At 36.6% G+C, this 25,427-nt stretch overlaps 2 protein-coding genes across 2 annotated transcripts; both read left to right on the top strand.

Annotated features, from left to right (window-relative positions):
• Window positions 1–15,364: 15,364 nt before the first annotated feature.
• Window positions 15,365–20,274, top strand: LOC116200652 (transcription factor LHW-like). The gene is made up of 10 exons (XM_031531478.1): window positions 15,365–16,066; window positions 16,196–16,351; window positions 16,448–16,529; window positions 16,773–16,814; window positions 16,898–16,957; window positions 17,285–19,006; window positions 19,127–19,228; window positions 19,393–19,533; window positions 19,616–19,741; window positions 19,828–20,274. The coding sequence occupies exons 1-10, from the start codon at window positions 15,909–15,911 to the stop codon at window positions 20,002–20,004; spliced, it is 2,766 nt and encodes a 921-aa protein (XP_031387338.1). The 5' UTR covers window positions 15,365–15,908; the 3' UTR covers window positions 20,005–20,274.
• Window positions 20,275–24,162: 3,888 nt separating this feature from the next.
• On the top strand, window positions 24,163–24,579 carry LOC116200543. Its single transcript, XM_031531383.1, has one exon. The coding sequence runs from the start codon at window positions 24,163–24,165 to the stop codon at window positions 24,577–24,579; it is 417 nt and encodes a 138-aa protein (XP_031387243.1).
• Window positions 24,580–25,427: the final 848 nt, after the last annotated feature.

The raw sequence follows: 25,427 nt of genomic DNA, 5'->3' as shown, positions 1-25,427 counted from the left end.
TGAAGCTCTCAATGGCGGGGGTTGCCATGGCTGACTTGTTATGTTTTGCCATATAAAAGCCGAAGCAGAGGAAAAGTGAGGCTGGCTGAGTTTGCAAGGCAATGCGCCCCGCGGTCTTTAATGCTTAGATGAAGCTGGTCGAAGACGGTATTTTTATGCCGTACGCAGTCAGGGCTCACAGGTTGAGGTCGTGCGACACCGCCACTGCATTTAACTCGTGGTTGCGGCATATGACTATGCCTCACACTCAGGTCGTCATTTCCTATTTGGTGGTGCCTGCCACACGGTGTGTCGATCAATGAAGCCTCAGCTCCAAGGAAGCGGATTGTAAAATACCCACTTGGAGCGGATTGTAAAATACCCACTTGGGCCTACACGGACTTGAGCCCATCTGCAACCCAAAAGCTTAAGCTAATAGGTTACTGGACCCAAGTCTCATATAAGCTTGTGGTTTTTTTCTCAATTTTTCGATGTGGGACAACATATCTCAACACCCGCCCTCACGTGGCAACGTGTGGTCCAACACGTGCCACGTGCCTTAAACACCCGCCCTTAACAACTGATCCGAGCTGGGCATTCTCTTCCGTGCTCGGGCAAGGGGGGACAAATACCAAACTAGCCTCGAGCTCCACACTCGGGCCTAACTAGAGGTGCACCTTTAACTACCTCGAAACTGGACTGGACCACTCTTGAGCCTGATTAACATGAGGCGCACTCTTAGCTACCTCGAAATCGAATCTGGCGTGGTGTGAGCCCACATGAGCGCACGAAAGTATAACCCGCTCTGATACCATGTAAAAATACCCACTTGGGCCTACACGGACTTGAGCCCATCTGCAACCCAAAAGCTTAAGCTAATAGGTTACTGGACCCAAGTCTCATATAAGCTTGTGGTTTTTTTCTCAATTTTTCGATGTGGGACAACATATCTCAACACGGATCAACGGTTTTGTCGGATAATTTTGTTTGATCATGAGATATATGGGGTTTTAGGGCCGAATCATCTCCGACGAGTTGACTTCAGTTGAACTGCTGGCACTAGCGAATGAAAAACTTGCATCCATAACCTTTAGGTTGCCCATCGTTATGAGCGTCATGGTTTTGGCCGGCCTCGGGCATTGGCCTGCCTCTCCTACTTTGGCGGCTTCATCACCACCGCTCCCTTCAGAAACTTCTTGCCGGCAAGCAAAGCGGTGACACGGAAGCTGCAACTTAGTTGATTCGGATACTGGACAAGTCCATGGTCCCAATTGTTTATGAGCACCAGCGAAGATCGAGACAAATGGCAAGACCGCTAGGTGGCCGAGGATGGATTGTTGGAGCGGTTACTCGAACTGCGATTGTCAGCTTCAAAGCGAGCATGATGGGCTCGGAGCAACCTTTGCCCTGATCGAAAAATGCCTCAGTACCGATTCGGGCCTTGAGATTTGATGAATCGAAACTGGGACTCTCTTGCACTCTGCCAAAGCGAAATAATTTTTTGGCACATTGAAGAAAAAGCTGTTATTATTCTTGAGCGTAGGAAGGAAAGGAACGGTGGTGAATATCCTCCAAATTATTGATTCAATGTCAAATTGCTGATCCACTTTCTCGATCCTAGCGCACTTCACTTGTACATATACATGTATGCGTACGTATGAATTTTCAGGTCACTGCCACTGAACGAAAGTAGGGACTTATCTATGGCCGTCGGTCCGAAGGCAGTATAGTTGATGGGTGATCTTCCAAAAAGTAGCCTTGGTCATGGCCTTCTATGTCGCTTCTCACAGATGGTGCCAACTGATGAAGTCTGGATCTGAGCTTGTAATCTCGATAGTCTTCATGATCCTAGGTCTTCTTTCGGTGTCGCCCTAAAACCTGCAAAACAAGGGAGATCGAGAGTTTTCCTCGATTTCCCGCTCCGAATCTTAAATCAGCATTGCGTATTCATGAGAATAATATTGTATGGCATTAAATAACGTACCTATGTAGGAGGAGGGTGAGGTGATAAGATCCCGAAATATTTGGGATATTTGATATATTATAAAGATATTCAGCAGATTTACCTTGATTTAATTGAGGAAATAGGTAATAACCTTTAATTAAGACAATTCGTCAATAAATGGACCTATGTGAGTACCGGGCTTAAGGATTGCAAACATATCTTATGGGCTCGGCTCCGGGTAGCTGGGCTCAGAGTCCATCAATATCGATTTTTAGCATGAACTGAAATAGTCATAGACTTTTAAGATAGAACTTTTCTTTAGTATAAAATCGTAAACTTTTTTTTTTTAGATAACAAAGAGTTTCAGGCTTCGTCCTTAATTGGTACATTACTTTTGTTTTTTTTTCCCCCTCTCTCTCTTTCTTTTGGGTTTCTTAGCACCACCCATAACGTTAACTCAATGGTTCTGGGGGAACCCAAAAGAGACACAATATAGGCTTGGAAGCCCATTATTTTTTTTGGATAAATGGTAGAGACTTTCATTAATCAAAAGGATTTACATCAAGAGACCATTTACCCTGTACATCATCAACAACATCAAAGAACTCTCAGTCTACACCCCAAAAGAAAATTGATTAACTATTAACACTATCAAGAGGGTAAAAGATGTGATGAACTATGACAGAATTTACAATTTTGTGAGAGAATCGGGGGAGCACATATAACTTTGCTTTTATGTCTGCAAAGATCTTTCGAACCATAGCCGCTGTAGATGAGGTTTGTCCTTGATAGATTCTAGCGTTCCTCTCTAGCCATATGCTGTAAATGTAGTGTGTCCAAAGTAACTTTAGGCAAATCACATCAAACTTCTTGCCTCGAAGAGAGGATATCCAACGAAATTCCGTACTCCAGCATACTTGTGTTCGGTGTAAGCCGATTCGAGCCAACAAACTTCTCCAAATTCCTTGGGTGACTGGACAATCAAAAAAGAGGTGGTCGCGAGTCTCCCATTGCATATGACAGAAATCACATTCAGTTGCTTGAAGCTGAATCCCCCATTTGAAAAGACGATCCTTCGTCGCTAATCTGTTATGTATACAGAGCCAACTAATAAAAGAAGAACGAGGAAAGTGCCCATCAAACCAAATTGCATTGCTCCATTCAATTTTTGGACTGCTAGGCCTTAAACACCTCTTATTAGTTGGACCGAATTTTGTTGGACCGTTATTAGTTGGACCGAATTTTGGGTTTAATCTCATTAGTTCTGCATAAGATCCGTGGCAACCCTTCACTTAGTTGGGCCACCATTAATCCCATCACGAGCTCCATGAAAGCTAACGTTCATGCCTCAATTGCTATCAAGCAGATTCATTCGACCGACACGAAACGATGAGCTGATTAGTTACCGTATGCAGATGATATAGGTAGATCTGACTAATGAACGTGTGGATCCTTCATCCTCTTCTCGTGTTAATTATTAGATAGAAATGATTACCAATTGCACTGAATCAGAGTACGTAGTAATTAATCTGATCTCAACTAATAAAGATATTTGTATCCATGCGAATTTGTGCTAGTGGCGTGATGGGCATGTCGCGACGAAGCTGATGATCGATGGGAATCCAAAGAGGATAAAGCTAGGGAGTAAAAGGGGCCTTTTGTGTGCGGTGGGTGGGGTTGCTAGAGCTTTGATATATAAGGGGCATGCTTGATGCTTGAACTGCTCCTTTAAGGAACACAATCATGCATCATGATTCATGTGTTGTTGTTATGGTACATACAGAATTAGATCAATGCACTGCCATGCCCAAATTGAAATAGAGACACATTTTTAGAGTTTTCGGAAAAAAAGAACACTGACCGTTCAAATTGCGGTCCACTACGGCTAATATCGCATTCAAGAAGAGCCAGCTAGGCGATGGAAGTGAGAACGCGAGCAAAAAAAAAGTGTAGTTCTAAGAGTTTGAAATAAGAAAAATAATAATATCCGAGAGTTCATATTAAATTTATGTTTAAAACTTTTTAAATTTACATTGAAATTTTCACACATTTTTAACATTATGAGAAATCATTATTCTTAGTGCTATTTAGACAAAATATCTTTGATTTTCGCACTCGAGAAAGGGGGCTCTTTAGTCATTTTATTTTGTTGAACTTTGCTTCACCATTGTATGCATAAGCATAAAATTGCACACCAATCATTCCGCCAAAGAAAGAAAGTCCCCATGACACAGATGATTCCACTAAAAGAAAGTAATACAATATCTATCCTTTTTTCTCTAATGTTTTTGGCATGTAAAGCAAATTTGCTTGTGTCCGTAGAGAAATATAATCGGAGGATCCCTCTAAATCTTATGGACTTCATCTCATCTTATCGGTATATGTTATCATTAATAATGGAAGACGCATGAATTCTTATATATAAAAGTCAACATACGATTGGAGCCAAATGATCTACTATTCGAGACGAGAAGGAAAAGAAAATGTATAAACTAGACTGGCGAAACACGTGAAAACAATTTCGGAGTAGTTTATGTTTGAATTAATCGATAATCTTTGGTAGTTAGCAGTTGTTTTATATGTCAGCACATATCGAATTTCAAATGTAAATGTCTCATCACTTCGTCTCATTATATGATCGATCTATTCCATCCGGTTAGTTAATTGCAAAAGGACCATTATTGTAAGTACAAAATAGTGTTTTGTGCTTATCCTCAACATCTCGGGACAAATCCTACTTGAAAGTTTAAGGTTTGATGTGATATTTCGTGGGTCGCATGATTAAAACGTGAGGCATTTGGACCCTTTAGAAAATGAAGTCCCTTCTCCATTAAAATAGGAAAACAAAATTTAGAATAAAAAAAAGAGAGAGAACAAAAATATTGAATCTATCGTGTCACCGATAATCCGAATCAATAAATAGTAAGACATATGTAAAAGTGTTTTATCATTAATATTGCCCGATTTAGTCTATGTTAACTGCATCGGAATGATATGAAATGAATGTAATAATTTCTTGGTGCGAGGAGACGGAAAGAAGGTGCAAAAATCGGAATTGGATATCAGGTGATTGGATTGGAACACACTAACCGACCATATCACCAAGAGTCAATATTATCATGCTGGTTTTGTCCTTATTTTGCAGTCTCTTCTCCTAGTCACTGGCATATCGATCTCTATCCTTTTCCATGATATGGATCCATCAACCTATACTCCAAAAGGAATTCGTCAATCCCGAGTCGCGGGAACATGGATTACGTGGTCCAAGCGCAAAGGGTCGATGTTCTGTATATACATAGTCGTGGAGACCGTCAACTTTCCCCGAGCCACAAGTATCACGTTGCGATCAATTCTCTCGTCGAGATGGTTTTGGATAATTTAAGCTAATGAAGGATCTTGAGCAACCCTCTTTGGAAAAGATATAGTACATGCACCGAACAGAAGGATTCACAAGCTATGCTGCAAGAAGTGTATAACTGCAAGTAACTTGAAAACACTAGGTGGTTGTCATCTTCGGTATCATGAATGTTCTTTTCTGGTCCCAATATAATCGGCAACTCATTTACTACAAAGTTGGAGCGGTTAGCAAAGTTGAGTCGTAGCGTTGATAATTTTAGCCGTAAATATCTGTAAGATAGAATCGAGAAAAAGATGTATATGTGAAGATAAACCTAACCGAAAGGATATGTACAGCTCTTTATATCCCACACGAGATCATTAGAAAGATTCATGGGAATGATTTGACATTGACTTTGGTTGATCTTCGTGGGGTCATCGCACATATGAAACCATTAATTTCACTTTGGATACCTTTGGTTATGGCTTTTGACCTCTCTTCATGTCTTCTATTTGATTTGAAATGATTTTTGTAAGTAATTCAGGTCGTCTCTTATTGGACGGACAGCTAAATCCGACGTGGCCCATAAATTACATTCGAAGAAATTAATGGAAAAAAAAAAGAAACAAAAGGGCAACAGCATGCCCATCTAGAAATTCAACCATCCATTCCTTCACCTTTTGCCTTTTTCAAACTTTATGTATATCTTTGCTTAATCGTTACACCGAGTCAAATGATTGATTTCTCGAGAAAACATAATAATTAGGTATATTTTCATTCCAATTGAATTGGCTTTGTACAAAATATAAAACTGATAATTGATAGGGAGGATGGGACCAAGATTACCAAACAAAATATGTCATGTTGATCTTATGCATTCTTACCATGATCAATTTATCATGACCGTCATTCCACTTATTTAAAAGTTTTACTATACTGTTCCGTGTTTTCCCAAAGAAAAAAAGGAAATCACTCGATATGTTGTTAATCTTAACTACGAATTGAACACAATAGAGAAGTAATCATCAATGGAAAAATAAAGCTTACCTAGGGCAAATTACTCTAGATATATATGATGTTACATATTCTTCTTCTAGGGGTAAGAGCATTAATAGGTTGATTTCATGATTGGCATCATGAAAAGCCCCCCAACTTGCGACAGGCATAGACGTACGTTGTGTGAGCCCCAAAGTAAGAGAACACCAAGGCAAAAAAAGATGGTCAAGGGGATCATCTCATCTCATCTCATCGAAAATGGCGATCTCCTCTCATGGGAATGGTAGAATTGTATGGGCTCAAAACACATGGGACCCCATTACCATTAGTTCTAGCTAGATATGCAGAGAAGCTGGTAGTGGACCCCACGTGCTCTTTATATATATATGTCTTCCTTTTCGATTATGTGGGAGGGATGGTGGAGATATATATGTATATAAGTTGATTGATAATAAGCTTCAACTCCTATAAGGAGAAAAATGCAAATTCAGCTCCTGAAAAGCTTTTTTGTTGGAATGGAAAATAATCTTTAATAATAAAGAAGTTTTAGGTTCAGTACTTAAGGGGATTACTAGTATCCCTTTATTAGTTATTAAGATTTTAATTTCATTGTAACTAAGTCTATGACCCTCCATTTGTAATCAATAATAAAAAAATGATATGATAAGGTATAAGAAGTTTCATTGAAGATAATTGAATTAAGAATATCTTTAATTTCAATAAAATTTGTATATTATTATGCTTTTTTATTTCTAAAAAAAAGCAATTCATAATAAGATTTTTTTTTTGAAATCCTTTTTATATTAAGATTCATTCTATATATTAGCGAGAGAGTGAGCGATTGCTGAGTCAATTGAGGGAGGCTTGAATACTGTAGATATCTATGAGGATTTATTATTTTTCTGAGCTTTGTAATGTATTCTCTTGGATATTTTTTCATCATAACCGCTTTTATTATTAATGGACATTCATTAATATTCGAGAAAAAAAAGAGAGGGAGCGGTTGATTGTTGAATGTAGAAAGTAGTAGTTTTTGGACTGCCAAAAAAAAAGATCCATTATATATATATATTAAGAATCAAGTCTCTTTTAGCTAAGTCGTTCATTTGAATTACTTTCTTAAGTAGATAATAAACTCATAATCCAATAATATCTTATACTAAAAAAATTATGGAAAGAACTCTTTGAGTACATAAGATTTATCCGTCGGAGTAATCATGTGAGAAATGCATCATTGAAGGTTGGAAGGGCAGTTTTGGACTACTTAATAAGAAGATTGGATGTTCAAACCCAAGAACCAAAGAATCAAAATTAGTAATTGACCAAATAAAAGAGCCAAATGACTCATAGTTAATTGCATACTGACTTCTCTAGTTGATTTTGGACTTCAATAATATTTGATACTCCAGAATTCACTGAAAGAACTCTTCATATAAATTATTCCGAAACATGCAAATAACCAGTTTAATAAGATAAGATTGTAACGAGAATTAACAGATGAATAGTTCTAATGGAAATACAAACTCTGCTTAAATTGATCGAATCCCAAATATCATAACTACCGGAAATTTCTCTCTCTCTCTCTCTCTCAACTCTATTAGTGCGCATGACAAAATGTATTTAGCCCTGTACCAACTGCTCTAATATGAACAGTATATATTCTTTTGCTGAATATATGAACAATATATATACTAGTTGTTTGCACGCGCTATACACGAGTTTTTGGTTAGAGATTATTTTTTAGGGGATTTTTAAAAAAAAATTGACGTCATATGTTCTTACATTGAAACAATTCAAATATTAGTGCATAAAATAATAAATTAAGGATAATTCAGAGTGAATTATAATATAAAATATGGATGAACAAAATGATATTACTTAGAAAATATATTGCATTTTCTGGAGATAACGAACTCTAAAATATTATAATAAATAGTTTTTATGTATTTTGCAAAAAAAATGCAAATTATCTACTATCATTGATTATTTTTTGCAAATTCATACTTTTAAAATTTTTTAAGCAGATTTATCTTTTACTATTTCAAAAGTAGTCAATATTTGAACATACTTATTGCATATTAGTAGATTTTTCTTTTAGTTACTAATTACGTAAAAAAGTTCTAATAGATATATAACTTTTACAAATTGAATTTTTTTCTAAGTCAATTTTGAGAATTTTTTTTTTCAAAATCAAGGATGTGCTTTCATATTAAAATTATTAATGTAATCCTAATTGTATATAGATTTACAATTGTGCCACTCTTTATTATATCATATTCAACTTTATATATATAGATAGATAGATATTAGATGACCTTTCTAACCCTATGATATTATTACATTAACTTTTATGATCCTATTTATTGTCATGTAGCTAAATTCATATACTTACTACTTTTTTTACTTGTGCAATGCACTGGGATTTGGCCTTTAACCTTTTTTTTCCAATAACGTTTATATGCAATATATGCACTTTAAAAAATTTATATACAAAAATAAATTTATTTTATATATTTATTATTCAATTTAAAAATAATTATTAATATTACATATTTATTGTTGTCTATTAAACATTAATAAATAGTAATTTGATATTCATTAAACGAAAATCTCTCAAAATTAAGTTTTAAATCCCTTAAACCCCTCTAAACATTGACAGTTTAATATAAAATGTTTTTCTAATAGTGTGTAAAAGCATATTTTATATAAATATCTTTCCATTCCTCGGCAAGTGAGCTTCATTTTATTTAATCATGCTAATAGTCAACCACGAAGATAATTAGTTAAAAATTTTACAGTTCATAATTCTTGTCATTTATATAAAAGATTTATTTGTCTAATGTTTAGGAAAGAGTGATATCCTTTTTATTTTTAGATTTAAAATCTATTTGCATAAATTACTTGTCATTTAGCTATCTTATATGAGGGCATCTTGCTGAAAAATTTCTAAAGTAATGCCCGGTTAGCAGAACCATAACTTTCTTAAATATTATATAAGTAAACTAATACTTTTAATTTCTAAAAAGATGTTAATCGAATTTATTGAAGAGAAATATGCATTGCAACATAAGAAACATAAAAAAGGAAAGCAATAAATAATAAGAAAAGACATATAGCAAGGAAAAAAAAAACCAATTTCATCTTCTTCCTTTCCTTCTCTTCCACCTGTGCTCAAAGGTGATATACAACTGGTCAGCCTAAGGGCGCATATTCGATCCACGATCGTTGTCGAGTAACCAGCCAAAGTAGAACATAAGGACTCTAAAAAAAAAAGTTATTTACTGTATTAGTTCTTGCAATCTAACCCCGAAAGGAAGTTTCATTTCCGTAACCACTAATCGTGGCTGCCAAAATTCATTCTTATAAGAAGTGTAAGAGAAGTGAAAATTTACTTTCGCTGTGGAGAGATGTATATAGCTTTTAGCCGCTTGTTCCTTTATATAAATACATGCAATATTGAGCCTTTTTGATATGTTTAGAGAGAATTATGTTTTACAACTGAAATTTAGTAGTGTTCAATCTAGTGCGTTGCACGAATTTGTGTGCATATATTTATATTTTGTACAAATAATAATTGTCACAATTTAAGGTATTAATTTATTTCTTATTATTACTGAAAATAAAAGTTATCAACAATCAATTTTCAAAAATAATTTTCAATAGAGTTGCGTAAATGCTTTTAAATAGTTCAATTATAATTTTATCTTTAACATTCATATGAGGTCTTGTAAATTTATTTAATTTCTTTGACAATTTTAATTTATATTATATATAATTGTATTATTTTAAATATATATATATATATATATATATTTTAAAAAATTTATGAAATCTTCCTTCTAGATAATGATTGTTGTTATTCTATATAATATCATTTTTCAACTTATATAATCTTCCTTTGTGAGTAAGAATTGTTATTGTTCTATATAATGAGACATCATATATATTTTTATATATGTATATTAACTGGATTTTTTATATATTATTTTTACATATTTCTTATTTTTTGAGATTTTATTAAAAGGTAATCATTTCTATGATTCATGATTCTTATTTTTAACACATTAAATATTAGTTTTCAATATGCTAGTACGCATATATGTTTAATTTTTATGATAAATTATATATATGCTTAATTAATTTTTGTAAGAATATCGATTTTTTTATATCAATTTCTATAAGGTAGGCTCAAATTTTATAATGTCACATTAAGTTAATTGTTTATATACATTTATCACTATAATATAATTAAGAAAATACACCAAAAATATTCTCTTAATTGTATTTAGTAAGAGATTTAGGTACATTTAATTGCATTTGTTAAATATTTTATATTATTATTCTTTTTTTTAATTTCTTTCCATATTTTTTTACATTTTATTATTATTATTATATATAGTGAGCAGGAGATTTAGATATATTAATTGCTTTTATTAAAAATTAAAAATTATTATATTTATTTATTAAATTTTCTTTAAATAATTTATTATAAGTCCTGTAAATTTTAGTTATATATAGATAGGAAAACATTTCACGGTCATTTACTAGGTAATTTAATAGGCATTGAATAAATTAACCTACTTTATGCGTCTTTATTGCAAATGTGTAAGTGGCAAGACTTTTATGGCAGTAGGAATCTCCATAATATTGCATTTTATACAATTCCCAAAATATGTTTTCTAGTGGATTTCATACGGCGCTAGATGTTGCATTCGGTATTATAATATATATAATATTGTATAAAAATTAGTAAAATCATAAAATATTCTAAGTCTTAAGACATTTCTTCCTTCCGAAATTCAAGTAAAACGTAGTACGTAGAGATCAATCCTTTAGAAATTACCTCGTATTGATTCTATTTTTCTTCATTTTAAGTTAGAAGTTGATATTAGATAAGATTTTTAATATTCTTATCATTTAAAATTCGTTTTCATTAGAAAATGTTTTCATCAAAAAAATGTTGTGTGTATTTACTAAATTAATGCTATTGAACAAGATGGGAATTGATTAAGAATTACTAATTAACAAAAGCATTTAGATATAAATTGACCTTCTATCCCTATGATATTACAAAATTTACTTTTCATGACCATATTTATTATCTTGCAGTCAAGTTTATATATATACAAGCTTTGATTCTTATAGGAACACAATGTTTGAAGGGCAAACTTATAGGATTACCGGTGCAATTTTTTCAACTACAGTTATAACATTAGACTTATTTATCAAAATATCATTTTATATATATTCTTAGTTATATAAATTAAAAGAACAAATATGATACTTACACAAAATATATCATGAATTGAGGGAATGACCATTCCTTTTTTTTTTGCGAGAATGTTCATTCCATCAAAATGAAAGAAAAAATATTACAATGAGAAAATCTCCTTTCCAACTCACATAAGTGATACTAAGACTAGGTTTGGGAGTGTTTTCCTTATTGTAAAAGTGCTGAAATATAATTTTTCTAAAAAATAAGTACTGATTTGAGAATAAATTAAAGTATTTGGAGGTAACAATTTGAAATTGCTAAATTTAAAATTAATACTTGACATAGAGAATAAGCATAAGTAGTTCTCCTAAGCACATATTAGCATGCTAGAGAAAATCACGTTTTCAATCATAAAAATTAGAAAATCATGGTTTTGAATGAAATCACCAAACGATGTTTCTACTTAAAATCCAATAAAATAAACACTTATTCAACTATCACCGCAATGCCAAACGAAGCTTAAAGAAGAAGATAGAGTGAAAGAAAGATATATTCATTCCATTCATTTCGTACTTACCAAATTGGACTTGGGCCTATATATTTATTTTATATTTGTGACCCTATATAATATTGACATTTATTTTTTTAATCATATTTATGATATGTGATACAACTTTATATATATATATATATATAAACACCACCTTGTCCCTGGCTCCTCAAACACCATATCCCACTCTACAGCCAAAATACTGAGAGTGATCCACCCGAGAGAATGGAATTAGGGAAAACCATATCAAATCCATAAATTCCAAGCCAGATTCTCGTCTGATCTCCCCCATAATGCCATGTATTCCTACTGGGATTACCAGCAAGCTTGGTACAATGCATTTTTGTACCAAAACCATGAGTTTAGACACACCTGGCTGATCTTTTTTCATTCCAAAACACCAGCCATATTCCCTTATTGGTTTGCCCATTGGTGGTCTATCTGGGGTCCAATTCCAGACATACTGCCTCCCATAATTCATGAAGCTTACATCATGTTTGCTTCCCGTTTCAAACCTCAGGGCAATCAAACCATATTTCCTGTGCTTCTCCAATTCTACCAGATTTTTGGATTATCATGGGTTCATAATTGGTCTTTCGGATACAAGCCCGATCAACAGACAAGCTTGCAGACACTGGCCAGAATCTTCAAATGCAAATGGTGGGTTAAGTTGAAGGTAGATCATCTTGACTCGCAATTTGTTCTCGATTGGTTCCGAAAAAATGCTCTTGTCACAGACAAAGCACAAGTGGACCACCAAAGCTTTCTCCAGGTCAAAGCCCGTGCTTCGTCCTTCCTTTCAGCTGCAAAAACTGATGAGGACTACATAGGACGTCTAAGCCAGGTTCTCCTGGAACTCAAAGATCTGAAAGCCACTGCGTCGTCAGCATCAGAATCCTACAGGGAAGACGATGGCAGTGAACTCTCTTCAGATTGATTGCTAGCCTCACCAACCGAGAGCGTCCGCCCACTATCTCAACACGTGGATCATTACCGGACAAAAAACCTTTCGGCTCAAAAGGCTATGCCCCACATTCAGCGCAATCTCCGGAAGCGTCCCACCACTACTCACAGTGGTACCATAACGGACAAAAAACCTTTCGGCGAGTGTGCCCGACATAAAGCAGCAATCTGTCACTATTTGCGACAAAAAAGGCACTGTAGCTACAGTTCTTTCACTGGGCTCGACAGTACCCCGCATGTGAGTACACAGTCCAAAGCTGCACAGTGACAAGGTATCCACCACTGCCTATAAGAGAGGTCTCCTCCCAGCATCAGAGGACACCACTCATCCACCGATAATACTCTCTTCTTCTTTCTTCCTCTTCTTCTCATATGTAAACATTCGGCTCCTATAACCCGGATCCTCCAACCCCTTTCTGAGTGTAAGTTCCAGTGTAAGCATGGATTGAGTTCTTTCAGACTCATTCCTTATTTCTTTTCCTTCTTTTCATGTTTTGTTTTGTTTTCCTGAACATCATGTACTCCCTTCAGCCAATCATGGGCTAAGTTTCTGAATAAATCTTCCATGTTGATCTTATATTTATCTTGATCGTCTATGCATATCAGTTGCTTATCGTTCCAGTATTCCATGGTTATCCCCTACGATAGATCTTAGGTAGAAATGGTATTAGAGCCATAGGTGGGGATAGGATGTATATTCCGTTTATATATATATATATATAGACACATATAGTCATATTGATATTTACTTTTTGGATTTATTGCACCATATAACCTAACATTGACAAATATTCCAAACGTCTTTTTTTCCCTGAGGTATTCCAACGTTGCTATTTTTGTTTCACCAACTAACCCATGGGACTAGATGGTGACATCAAATTAGCAACGTTGGAATATCTCAAGCAAAAAATTGACGTTATGATATATCTATGAATATATGTCAACGTAGGGCTATATGATGTAATATACCATTACTTTTTTACCCCTATTTATGATATGTGATACAACTTTATATATATATATATATATAGATATAGACCGATATAGTTATATGTACCTTGATCTCATTCAAGAATTACTCCACAAACTAAAAATTCAAAAAATTATTTTGCAGAGTAGCTTTTGAAAAAGATTATTTCCAAAATTTTTAGTTTGTGGAGTGATTTTAATTTTCAGGACAGAAAATTTAGGTGGCATTTGGTTTCAGAATCTAAATTTTACTCCACTCAACAACATAATCATTACTTTTTTTTTTCCTTCCATTTAATAATGAATTTTCACATCTATTTTTTCTAACAAATATTATCACCAAATTTTTAATAATAAATTTCTCATATAATTTTACATCAATATATATATACATATGCTTTTTTTTCATCTTTTTCTCTAATTTAATAATAAATTCTCACGTCTATTTTGTCTTTAGTGACTGGAGTGAAATGAGATTGGATTCCAACTCGAAAATAAGATGAACCATTATTATCAGAACTGGATCAGACCGGTCGGTTCGACCGATCGAACATGGAATCGGTACCATGATCGGTTCGGTTCCACTTTCAGATTGAAAATGCACATTGGATTCGTTAAACCCACAGAACCGGCCGATTTGAATCTAAAAATCCACTAAACAGGCTGGTCCATGGGTTCAATGGTTGAACAAATATATAAACAAAATTAGTTGACAATTGATGGTTTTGAACCTTTGCCCTCATACTCTATGGGCACAACTATAACCCACGCACTAACAAACTAGCCAACATTTGCTTGCTGCTTTATTTTTTCATCAATTAGGTTTGTTCACTAGATATGATGTATTTTTTAATGAAATTAGATAGATATTATGCATTTAATTATTATTAATATTACTTTAAATAATAAAATATTATGATTAATTAAATCTATGGTCCGACTTATTGAATCCCCGCTTGAACTCATAAACTCATACCCTATTGGATTCGATATCCGATCCAATTATGATAACATTGACATGAATTCTAGAAACTCAAATGTTTTTTTTATTTTATGGGTAAACAAATATTATTGTTATTATTATTATTTTCAGAAAAAAGGATTTTTTCATGAAAAAGAGAGGACATGATAAGTGTCGTCAGCACGACAGCAACCCTCCACTAAAAAACGCATCGTCCTTCCCTCGTCAGTAGTCAGTCCTCATCCCCCCTTCACCCAACACGAACACCATCCCCTCCCACCAAAAAAGCCTGACATCCTGACAAAATTTTAAAAAGAAAATGAAAAAAAGAAAGAAAAGAATAGTGGGATTTTCCCAGCAGTGGCAGTTTCGTAATTCCGGTGAATCCCGGGCCTGTTTATCAACTCTCCCCCGCCTTTGCGTCAGTATATGTGTCATGGCGAACTCCAGCAGACGGAATGTTTCTCACACTCCCCCGTATACTTCACATTCACACAGACTGAGCGACTGCTTTTCTGCTCTCTCGGCCGTCCGGCTCACCGTGCCACCGCGACCTCGCCGGTAGCTTATCGTTCTTCACTCGGGTCCCTCTCCGTCGTCCCCTTTTGCTACTTTCGGCGTCTCGTAAGAACTTAAGGAGGTTGAAATGGCGCAAATCATGAGCATGTACAGCTTCGAAGCGTTCGGCATAGTTTAGGGCCTTCAAAGCTCTCTGTTCTACCTTCTGCACCTCCTCTCTCTGTCTCTCTCTCTCGGAGCTTCAGCTCGTCTCTCCTTTCTCCCTTCTCTTCGCTGGAGATGGGATGCCGGAGCATGATCGCCGGAAGCTTGGAACCCGAGCGGAAGAGGTGCGGAGGACTGAGGACCAAGCAGGCAGGTAGAGGATCTTGTCGCGGAAGTTAGACCTCCGTCGGAGCTCACCCCGCCGGAAAATGTACGGTTGCCGGCGACGCTAGCAACTCCTTTCGCCACCTGTTCTGCACCTGCTGGTGCATGCTTAGCTTTTCAGTTCATTTCCTCTCTTTAGCTGTTGAAGTTCCGAGGCTCGACGTCGACATGGGGTACTTGCTGAAAGAAGCTTTGAAGACTCTCTGCGGCGTGAACCGGTGGTCTTACGCCGTGTTTTGGAAGGTCGGCTGCCAGAATCCCAGGCAAGTTCGGAGCTTTGAAACCCCATTTGCTCAAACAAAACATGTTTCTGCCGAAATCGCTCTTTTAGCTGTTTGATTAGTTGTCTGCTGTTATGCATGTCGGACGTTGATGGGTTATGTTCCTAGCAGGCTCTTAATATGGGAGGAATGTTACTATGAGCCCTTGACCAGTTCTGTTCCTCCTGAAGATCGATCCCGTCAATCCATAACTCAAGCAGAGGATAAACTCCAGCTGCTTATCAACAGGATGATGACCAATAACCAAATTTGCCTCTTTGGCGAAGGGTAACCCTTTGAAATTTGAACTTCTCAAATAACTTATCCTATCGCTGTCGTTGCCTTTGCCTGAAAGTTTGGCTCTTGTTGTTCTTGTCTTTCTAGAATCATCGGGCGGGCGGCATTCACGGGAATTTATCAATGGTTCACTTCGAATAGTTACATCAGAGATGTCCATCCACCTGAGGTTTGTGTTTCAGGTTTTCATGTTTTTTAGGAATAGTAATCTTGGATTTAAAGGAATTTAAAATTCATCAACTGTTGTCGTGGGTTCTTGAGCAAATTGATTGCCAAGAAACTTGTATCAGCATGAGGAGCATCGATGTCTTAGTTAATGTGGGTTTAGTAGGAAAATTTGGGTCTTCTATTTGGGGTTTTGCCAGGCCATTCGAAACTAATCTAACTTTGAGACCTCTTGTTACTTTTTCAGGTATCGAATGAGATGCATCATCAATTTTCAGCTGGAATTCAGGTTCACCACTTTCTTATCTTGTTTTTGAATCTGATATGCCTGAATTTTGCCATTCCGTTTGATTATTCTTTTATGTTCTGCAGACGGTTGCAGTTATTCCTGTTTCACCTCATGGAGTTGTTCAACTTGGTTCTTCCTTTTCGGTGAGTTCGTCTAGCTCTGCTTCTCTGATATAAATGATTAGTAATCTGCCACTTTTTAACTTGATGTGGAAAGACTTGAGTATCATCAGAGTCCCAATTTCTCAACTTTCCGTAACTACAAAGTGCAGACCGTTACCTAATCAGGACAGTCCAAATCTATGCACTTGTTGTTGATATTTGGGAATTGTACACGACAGGATTGCCTATAGGGACATGTACTATTTAGATGATATTTTGCTGCACCAAAATAGTTAAGATACTGCATCATAAGTATTTTTAATAATCCGATGAGATTTAGTTGGAAGTTGTATTTTGCCTCTGTTTCAGATCATGGAGAACTTGGGATTCGTGAATGATATTGGGGGTTTGATCTTGCAACTGGGATGCATCCCTGGAGCTCTATTTTCTATGGGCTCTGCAGAGAATGCTACGGTATCGGGTTATCCCAGATCAGGTCTTACTGATACCTCAGAAGTTGGTAAGAAGACCAGCTCAGATAATATGATGGTTGACAGCTGCAAACAGCTAAACAGCTCATTTGACCTTTCAAGACTGATTAGTAAACAGTCCAATTCTCTGATTAGAAAAGTTCAGGAGAACTCATCAATTACCGATTCTGCATTTCAATCTCCTTATCGGCCCCTGGAAAAGTCAGCCTTTTGTCCCAGAAGCTTGGAAAGAGGAGCAGTAAGGGCTGAACTCATCTACTCTAATCCTCATGAACAGCTGAGTCATTTTATTGGTCCCAGCAATTCATATTCCAGATCTACTGTGAATTGTCAAGCTGCTTGTGGTCAAATGGGCGTCCGCCATAGTATTAAACCTACCGAAAAGCAGAAACCATCAGCTTTCGGGATCCAAAACCCGGTCAATAGTGGGACCAATGACTTAGATAGCATGATCAGATCTCGATTTAGGACACACGGCAGTTCAGTACTTGATTCAAGTAAATCTTTTGATGCTTCTCAATTTCTTGAAGGAGATGAAGTACTCAATGAATTTAAGAATTATTCAAGACCAGTTGTTCCAGCACCCTCCTTCTCAGCTGCACCTGTACCTTCTCTCTCAAATCTGACTGAAGTTGGATCTCAGGCCGGTGATTTGACTGAATTAGAAGGAATTCCGCTGTTTAGTTTGTCAGATCAATTGATGGGCTATGCCACTGAAGTGCTCTCAGGAGGCATTGATCAGATGACTCCTCAAGTTGACTTGTCTAGTGTGAACCAGAGAATGGAGAATGGTTCTAGACAGGCTCCAGACTTGCCATGGACACACCTATATGAGGATAAGTCTCTATTTGACAGTGGAAGTGGTGGCGTCATGTCTCCAAATCTCACATATGAAGATGCATTCCGACAGTCTGAAGGAGATGACTTGTTTGATATTTTGGGAGCAGACATGAAGAATAAGATATTCAGTGGAAGATCTGACAGTGCTGATTCGCATAAATTGAGCAAGGAGAGTTTGATGTCAACAAATACTCGGGAAGCTGGTCAAGAACTATACTTAGATGACGAAAGTCTGTCAAAAGGTGGCGTCTTTTCCGTAATAGGCAATGATCATCTTTTGGATGCTGTGGTATCTGGGGCTCACTCTGCCTCGAAGCAGAATTCAGATGATAGCCTATCTTGTAAAACAACTTTGACGAAAATCAGCAGCTCTTCTGTACCTAGCAGTTCTCTTGCATATTGCCAGTCTAATTCGACTGGCAAAATGCCCGAGGACTCGTTTGGAATATCAAAGCCTCCTGCAAAAGAGGAAACTCCAAGTTCTGGTTCTCTTAAGTCTGGATGTACGAAGAACAATGAGGCAGCATGTTCTCAAAGTCACTCCCTTTGCTCCCAGATAAGTTCGTGGGTTGATCAGGGCCGTGCTATGAAGCGTGATAATAGTATTTTGACTGCAAATTCTAGAGGTCCTGATGAAGGAACAAAACCAAGTCGTAAAAGGCTAAAACCTGGAGAAAATCCGAAGCCGAGGCCCAAAGACCGACAGATGATCCAGGATCGGCTGAAAGAGCTTCGTGATATTGTGCCAAATGGGGCAAAAGTAACTTTTCTTTCCATCTCTAGTTCTGTTCCTTTTCCTAACCTCATAAATTTGGTGATTAAGCAGATATTAATGTTCTTTTTTGTTTTTTTTTTCTTTTCTTCCCATTGGGTTCAACAGTGTAGCATTGATGCACTCCTGGAACGCACAGTCAAGCATATGCTGTTCTTGCAAGGTGTGACAAAGCATGTGGACAAACTGAAACACATTGCAGAGTCCAAGGTATAGAGAACCTCTATCCCTTTTTTACCTAGAAAGCCAGGCTTTTCGCGCACTTCTCTTTTTCAGAGTTTATTTATTCTACGTCTTGCATGAGAGGGGAAATAGAGAGGGAAAAGAAAAGAAAGATTCAGCAGCTGATCTGGTTCCTGCCTGATGATATGCAGATCATCGACAGGGAAGGTAGACTATTTCTCAACGATGACTTCGAGGGAGGGGCGACGTGGGCTTATGAAATTGGGTCGCAATCTGGGGTCTGTCCCATCATAGTTGAGGATCTTAGTCCGCCCCGTCAATTCCTCGTGGAGGTGATATGCTCTCTGTTATACATCTTATCCAGTCCCCGATGCATGTAATTCTATGCTTCTAACTTATTTCATCTTCTGGCAGATGCTGTGTGAAGAACGGGGTTTCTTCCTAGAAATAGCTGACATGATCCGCAGACTAGAACTTACGATTTTGACGGGGGTGATGGAATCACGAGATGGGAAGATCTGGGCCAGGTTTTCAGTAGAGGTAATGTTTCGATTTTTCCTGTGTCAGCTATTCTGCTCTTGCATTGTGATCTCCATGAGAGATGAAACCTTGCTATTGACGTACAGGCAAACCGTGATGTGACGAGGATGGAGGTATTCGTGTCACTTGTACGAGCTCTAGAACAAGTCATGAAAGATGGTGCAGTGCCTGAGACCATGGTTGACAACCATCTGATGCCGCGCCATTCATTTGCCCAGACAGCCTGTATACCCGCAACCGGTATGCCCAGTAGTTTGCAGTAAAGGGAACTGCCCTGTTTGTGTCGCTTGGTCTGAATCTGTTGCGAGTGGGCTTTGCTTGCCATGACTAACATCGATTCTCGGTCCAAGCTTTTGAGCATTTCTCATTTTGGGTCTCCTATGGTTGGAGTGGATTGAATTTTTACCGATCTTTGGTTGAAATGGAGATTCTCTTCGAAATATGAAGTAGAACTTATGTGGAAAATTCAACTAATGGCTCTTCCTCGCTACACTAAACAATCTCATGGGTTGTTACTGTATTAGTACTTAAAAGGTCCTCCTCGTCGTATTTGGTATCGAAAATGGGATATATAATCTCATTCTCAACCAGTGATTCATGGCAAATGCCTTATTAATTTCCACTCGCTCCGAAGTCCGGCGAACAAGCTCCGGCCCTGAGTTCAGCTCATAGCCCAAAATACGTTCAAATAGTCTCTTCCCCATCTTGTACGTGGGCTTGATCGCAACTTTACTAGCCTAGCCGACCAATTGGTGCTTCAATGGACGCTGAGCCCAAGATATCTATATGTGTGTCAACTAGCGATTGATTAATCCGGTTAATATCGTGAAAACGCCTACGTTAGGGAAGTAAGGCTACTGACTAAGATGGTGTGCCTCTGAGCCGAATTTAGCAGTATTGACGTATAACTGACATCACTGGGCCCTTGAGCCCAACAAACATAGAGCCGACGTCCGATTGCACGAGGCAGCTCGGATCGGGTGAGCAGACATGTCTTTGGGTTGTTGAATGAATTTAATATGTTAGTTGAGTTGGGTTGCCTAACAGTTCATGCATGATGTCATATGTCCTTGGATTTCAGTCAAAGAATACAAAGTATTAAGCCGGAGGTTGGGATTCAGCGACGCACACTCATCTTATTGAAACCATTATTATTCACGAACATGCAAAGTACGACACGTAAATGTAGTTCACTGATCAGGAGCGGTATGTTTCATACAGCTGTGAGAGTAGTGTTAGTACATGGTAGGCATTAAAATGGCCGAAACAAAAACATCATATTCTGATGAACGGAAGTGGTAACATAGATAAGGTAGTGATAAGTCGGTAGGGTAGTGGATAAACTTGATTAACGAGGTGGAAATGGAACCTTAATTGCCTATAATTAGTTTGCCCGTCCATAATAGAAAAGTTATCCTACTTTCGGAAAAAAAATAATTCATTTTTCATTTTTGGGTAAATGTCTTCTTAAAACATTTGAAAAAAAAACTTATTATGAAAGGGGAATTTCTATCTACCCCATCTATAAAGCTTCCGCGTCCCGTTTGCGCCACTAAACACCATAAATTAAATTTCTCTTGAAAAAAAGGGATATATCATACATGAGAACTTAATCACTACCATTTTAATTTTAGTATAGTGGTCGGATGGTGTCTCGGGGTTAGCTTGCTAGGCAAGTCAAAGGTGCTCGAATTAGGGAATTTATCTAAACCTTAATAGCTTAGGTATGGACAATTACACACTTAAACCCCATCTGGCCAAACCTTGAGATTTATCGGTAGTACGATATAAGAACTTGAACAAACTACGCATGCAATGTATTTTCAAGAATTATATATTAACTCATTCGAGAAATACAACAAGATAATTATAAATTATTATTTAAATTCGGGAAGTATTTTTTTCCTGGTATTTAATTCTAACTGTACTGTTACACTTTTTTTTTGGGTGAATTACTGTTACACTAATTTCTCTTGAAATTCAAGTCAAATACCCTTTTATTGTCCTACTCCTCGTTTGGAAACTTCCTTGTGAAATCTATTTTAAATGATTTCCTCGTGTTCTTTTTAATAGAGAAGTCCTTAAACTTAATAGAGGAATCCGAAATAAAAATCTCTCTTAATATCAGATCAAGAATAATCTCTGGCATCAATTATATAAATTTATAGTCTACTATTACATGTCGAGAATTCAATAATCTGATTGCTATAATTTTATCGCTATTTTATCACATTATGTACGTGATGAGACTTAGGATGACCAAGGAAAAAGAAGAAGAAGTTACACTAAGATTGCGTGTATTCTCCACCTTACGATCGAAGTCCCTCCTCTCTTCCCATAATTAATAGTCATTAATTGAACAGATGAGAAGACCATATATTTCTCTCTCTCTCTCTCTCTCTCTCTCTCTCTCTCATCTCTTTTCCTTCAAAGTTCAACCTCTTGAGTCAAAATAGGATGTAACGCCGTGGCACAAGTCATCACTTGTTGATTTAGAGATCGTATGTTTGATATCTAAGGGGACTACTCATGTTCTTTTATTAGTTATTTATAAATTCTCTGTCATTGTACTAAATCTTGAAAAAAAAAGTTCAACTTCGAGTAAACGATCAATTTCGTCCTTGAGTTATGCAAGTTGTATCAATTGAGTCATTGAGAGAAATATTACATCAATTCAGTTAATGGTAACATCAGTTTAGCTTCTCTACTTGGTCATATCAATTCAGCCCTCATCATTTTAATCCTTATCAATATCAATTCTTCACATAAAAATGGTCAATCTAGTATCTTTCTCCTTTTTGCTACTCTTGCCTCCAAGCTGACTTTGAAGCATTCGTTCTTATTGCTCGAACCTCTGATTCTCGTGTTCTTAGTGGCTATAGAAAGCTTATACATAGCACTGCTACTTAAATTTTGAGCCAAAAAGCAAAGAAATAAGTTAGAAAAATACAGTTGAAATTTGATTTTCACTCACAAGGCAGAAATTTCGGGAAGCGATATCTCTCAAACAGTGCAACAAAATTACGAGTCGTCAAGTGTTGTATCTTCCTTACGATATGAGAAATTTGTCTATATAAATTTTTTAAACCAGTATCGACTCTATAAGAATTTATTTTCGTGTTTTAAAGAGAGAAAACTTTATGGATCATTAATGAGAAATTTATATGGAGTCAATATCGGTCCAAAAAATTTACATAGATAGATTTCTCATATCGTAAGGAAGTTGAAGCACTTAACGGCTTGTAATTTCGTTGCACGGTTTGAGGGATATCGCTCTCTGAAATTTTTGCTTTGTAAGTGAAAATCAAATTTTAACTGCATTTTTCTAACTTGTTTCTTTGCTTTTTGGCTCGAAACTTGATACCAAGTAGTAGTGCTATATATAAGCTTTCTATAGCCACTAAGAACACGAGAATCGGAGATTCGAGCAATGAGAACGAATGCTCTAAAGTCAACTCGGAGATAAAAGTTGTAAAAAGGAGGAAGAAACCAGATGAATCTTTTTTATATAAAGAATTGACGTTGACAAAAATCAAACTGATGTAACCAAGGAAGACTGAATTGATGTGACCAAGCAGAGTGATTAAATTGATGTGATTAATGACCAAGTTGATGTGACCAATGATGAAATTGATGTGATAAAAAACAAAACTAATGTGCCAAAGGACGAAAGTGATGTGATCATGGATGAAATTGATGTGACTAATGATCAAATTGATGTGCCCAAAAACCGAATTGATGTAATATTTTTCTCAGAAATTCGATTGATACAACTTGTATAAGTCATGAATGAAATTGTCAGTTTACTCCTTCAACCTTTTAAGATATATATATATATATATATATATATATGCATTTAATTATATATATAGCAGCCGCTTTAGAACTAGAAGTTCCGTAAATCAACAAATCTTTCTAAAATCTCTAACATATATATATGTATGTATGTGTGTGTACCTATATGTCGCGTTTGCCTCTTATATGAGTGTGTGCTTATATATAAGTTTCTATAGAGCTTCCTTCATTTCATTAGGGAGCTAGCTGATGATCTTCTCTCCGATCTATATATCTTCTTAAATCTCAGGTACCCTCTGTCTTAGGTACTTCAATTCAATCTTGTTTTCCATGCATTTTCATGTTATTTCGATGAAAACTAAGCAATCTCTTCACGATCATCGCCGAATTTATTGATATACCATTTATACACATAGGTGATATACATGTACGAGAGAATTCCTGTGGCTGCACATGTTATATATGCATGTGCTGAGGGAGACGGCGCAAGGCTATGATCATCGTCCGGAATCGATTGGTCCTACTTAATTATATATGTCTATATGCCAATAATTTTGCGTAACAGTTTTTGTTTGTTTATCGGACAGTGTATAAATATCAGAGACAAACAAATCGAGAACTAAGATATGAGTGGAAGCGGAGGCGGCAAGCTGATTGATCCGAGCCCGAAGCTGGAGCTTAAGCTGAACCTCTCGCCGCCCAAGAGCCGGTCATCTTCTTCGTCGTTGGCATCACATATGAGCGGCAGTAACTCGTGCCTCTCGTCTTCAGAGCAGCCAGAGGAAGCATTATCAGTCCCTGCCGATCATACTAACGACGTATATAATAATGATGGCCATGATGAACGCTATCATGGCAGCGGCGGCACCTGGACGGAAGGAGCCTCCGGGGGAGGGGGGACGACAGTGACGATGAGGCTGCTGGGGTGCCCGCGTTGTCTGATGTACGTGATGTTGGCTGCTGACGAGGACGGCCCGAGGTGCCCCAAGTGCAGGAGCTCCGTCCTCCTCGACTTCCTTAATCAACACAGGACGTCCATTTAATGCCAAATCCCCACGTGACCAATACAACTCCCTTTTTTTTTTTTCGTTTGCCAAATAATTAATTAGAACGGAAAAGTACTAGAAAGTAGAAATCATCATGGTTATCATCAAGGAGTACTTTTGCATTGTTGATTTTTCATGTGACATACACGAGTATTTGTGTTCGGCGTATATATATATATTTTTTTTGAGCAGCAAATAGATTTTCAGTCTAAGAAATGGATATACCATGTTGTACGCTCTCTCTTTCATACCACAGGGGTCTGATTTTCGGCAATGACATTTCTTATGCCTCTTTATTTTCGGGTCACTGATTTCATTAATTCAGAAATTTCAAAACCCGTCCCTAAAAACCGAAATTGAATTTAATCAAAAAACTGACCCTTATGGGTATAGGTTTTCTCAGATTACCCGAGTAAACAACACAAAATTAACTAAATCAACAAACAAGTTCCAATTAGACACAGAATCAATACCAAAATTAATCACAGAATTCCCAAAAAGAAAAAAAAAATCGATCACTAACTCAATATCTCGTATTGAAATTTAGAATTTGAAGTATGTGTGAGAGTAAGAGGGAGTGAGGAAGCATGTTAAAAGTTTTGACTACGTGATTAGAAAAGAAAACGATGGTGCGTGGAGCTTGGGGCAATGGCCTCCTCATATGTTAAATATATTAAACATAAATTATATTAAGTAATTCAGATCAGTTCGGGGTAATTGGTAATCCGGGTTTTTAGTTTTTAAACCTGACCATGTAACCAAAACACTAAATTAGAAAAGGAATTGAAACAAGAACTGGGGTGATTCGGCTCAGGTTTTCAGGTCAGTCGTTTTTCCTTTCCCGC

Source organism: Punica granatum, chromosome 3, assembly GCF_007655135.1.
Source record: "Punica granatum isolate Tunisia-2019 chromosome 3, ASM765513v2, whole genome shotgun sequence".
NCBI classification, from domain to species: domain Eukaryota; kingdom Viridiplantae; phylum Streptophyta; class Magnoliopsida; order Myrtales; family Lythraceae; genus Punica; species Punica granatum.
The sequence above is the reverse complement of the archived record's forward strand: the minus strand, read 5'-3'. Positions and strand labels throughout refer to the sequence as shown.

Coding starts and splice junctions, on each gene's coding strand:
- LOC116200652 (XM_031531478.1), top strand. CDS start 15,909: ATGCTTAGCTTTTCAGTTCATTTCCTCTCTTTAGCTGTTGAAGTTCCG. Junction 16,352..16,447: donor ATTTGCCTCTTTGGCGAAGG/GTAACCCTTTGA, acceptor TTGTCTTTCTAG/AATCATCGGGCGGGCGGCAT. Junction 16,530..16,772: donor GAGATGTCCATCCACCTGAG/GTTTGTGTTTCA, acceptor TTACTTTTTCAG/GTATCGAATGAGATGCATCA.
- LOC116200543 (XM_031531383.1), top strand. CDS start 24,163: ATGAGTGGAAGCGGAGGCGGCAAGCTGATTGATCCGAGCCCGAAGCTG.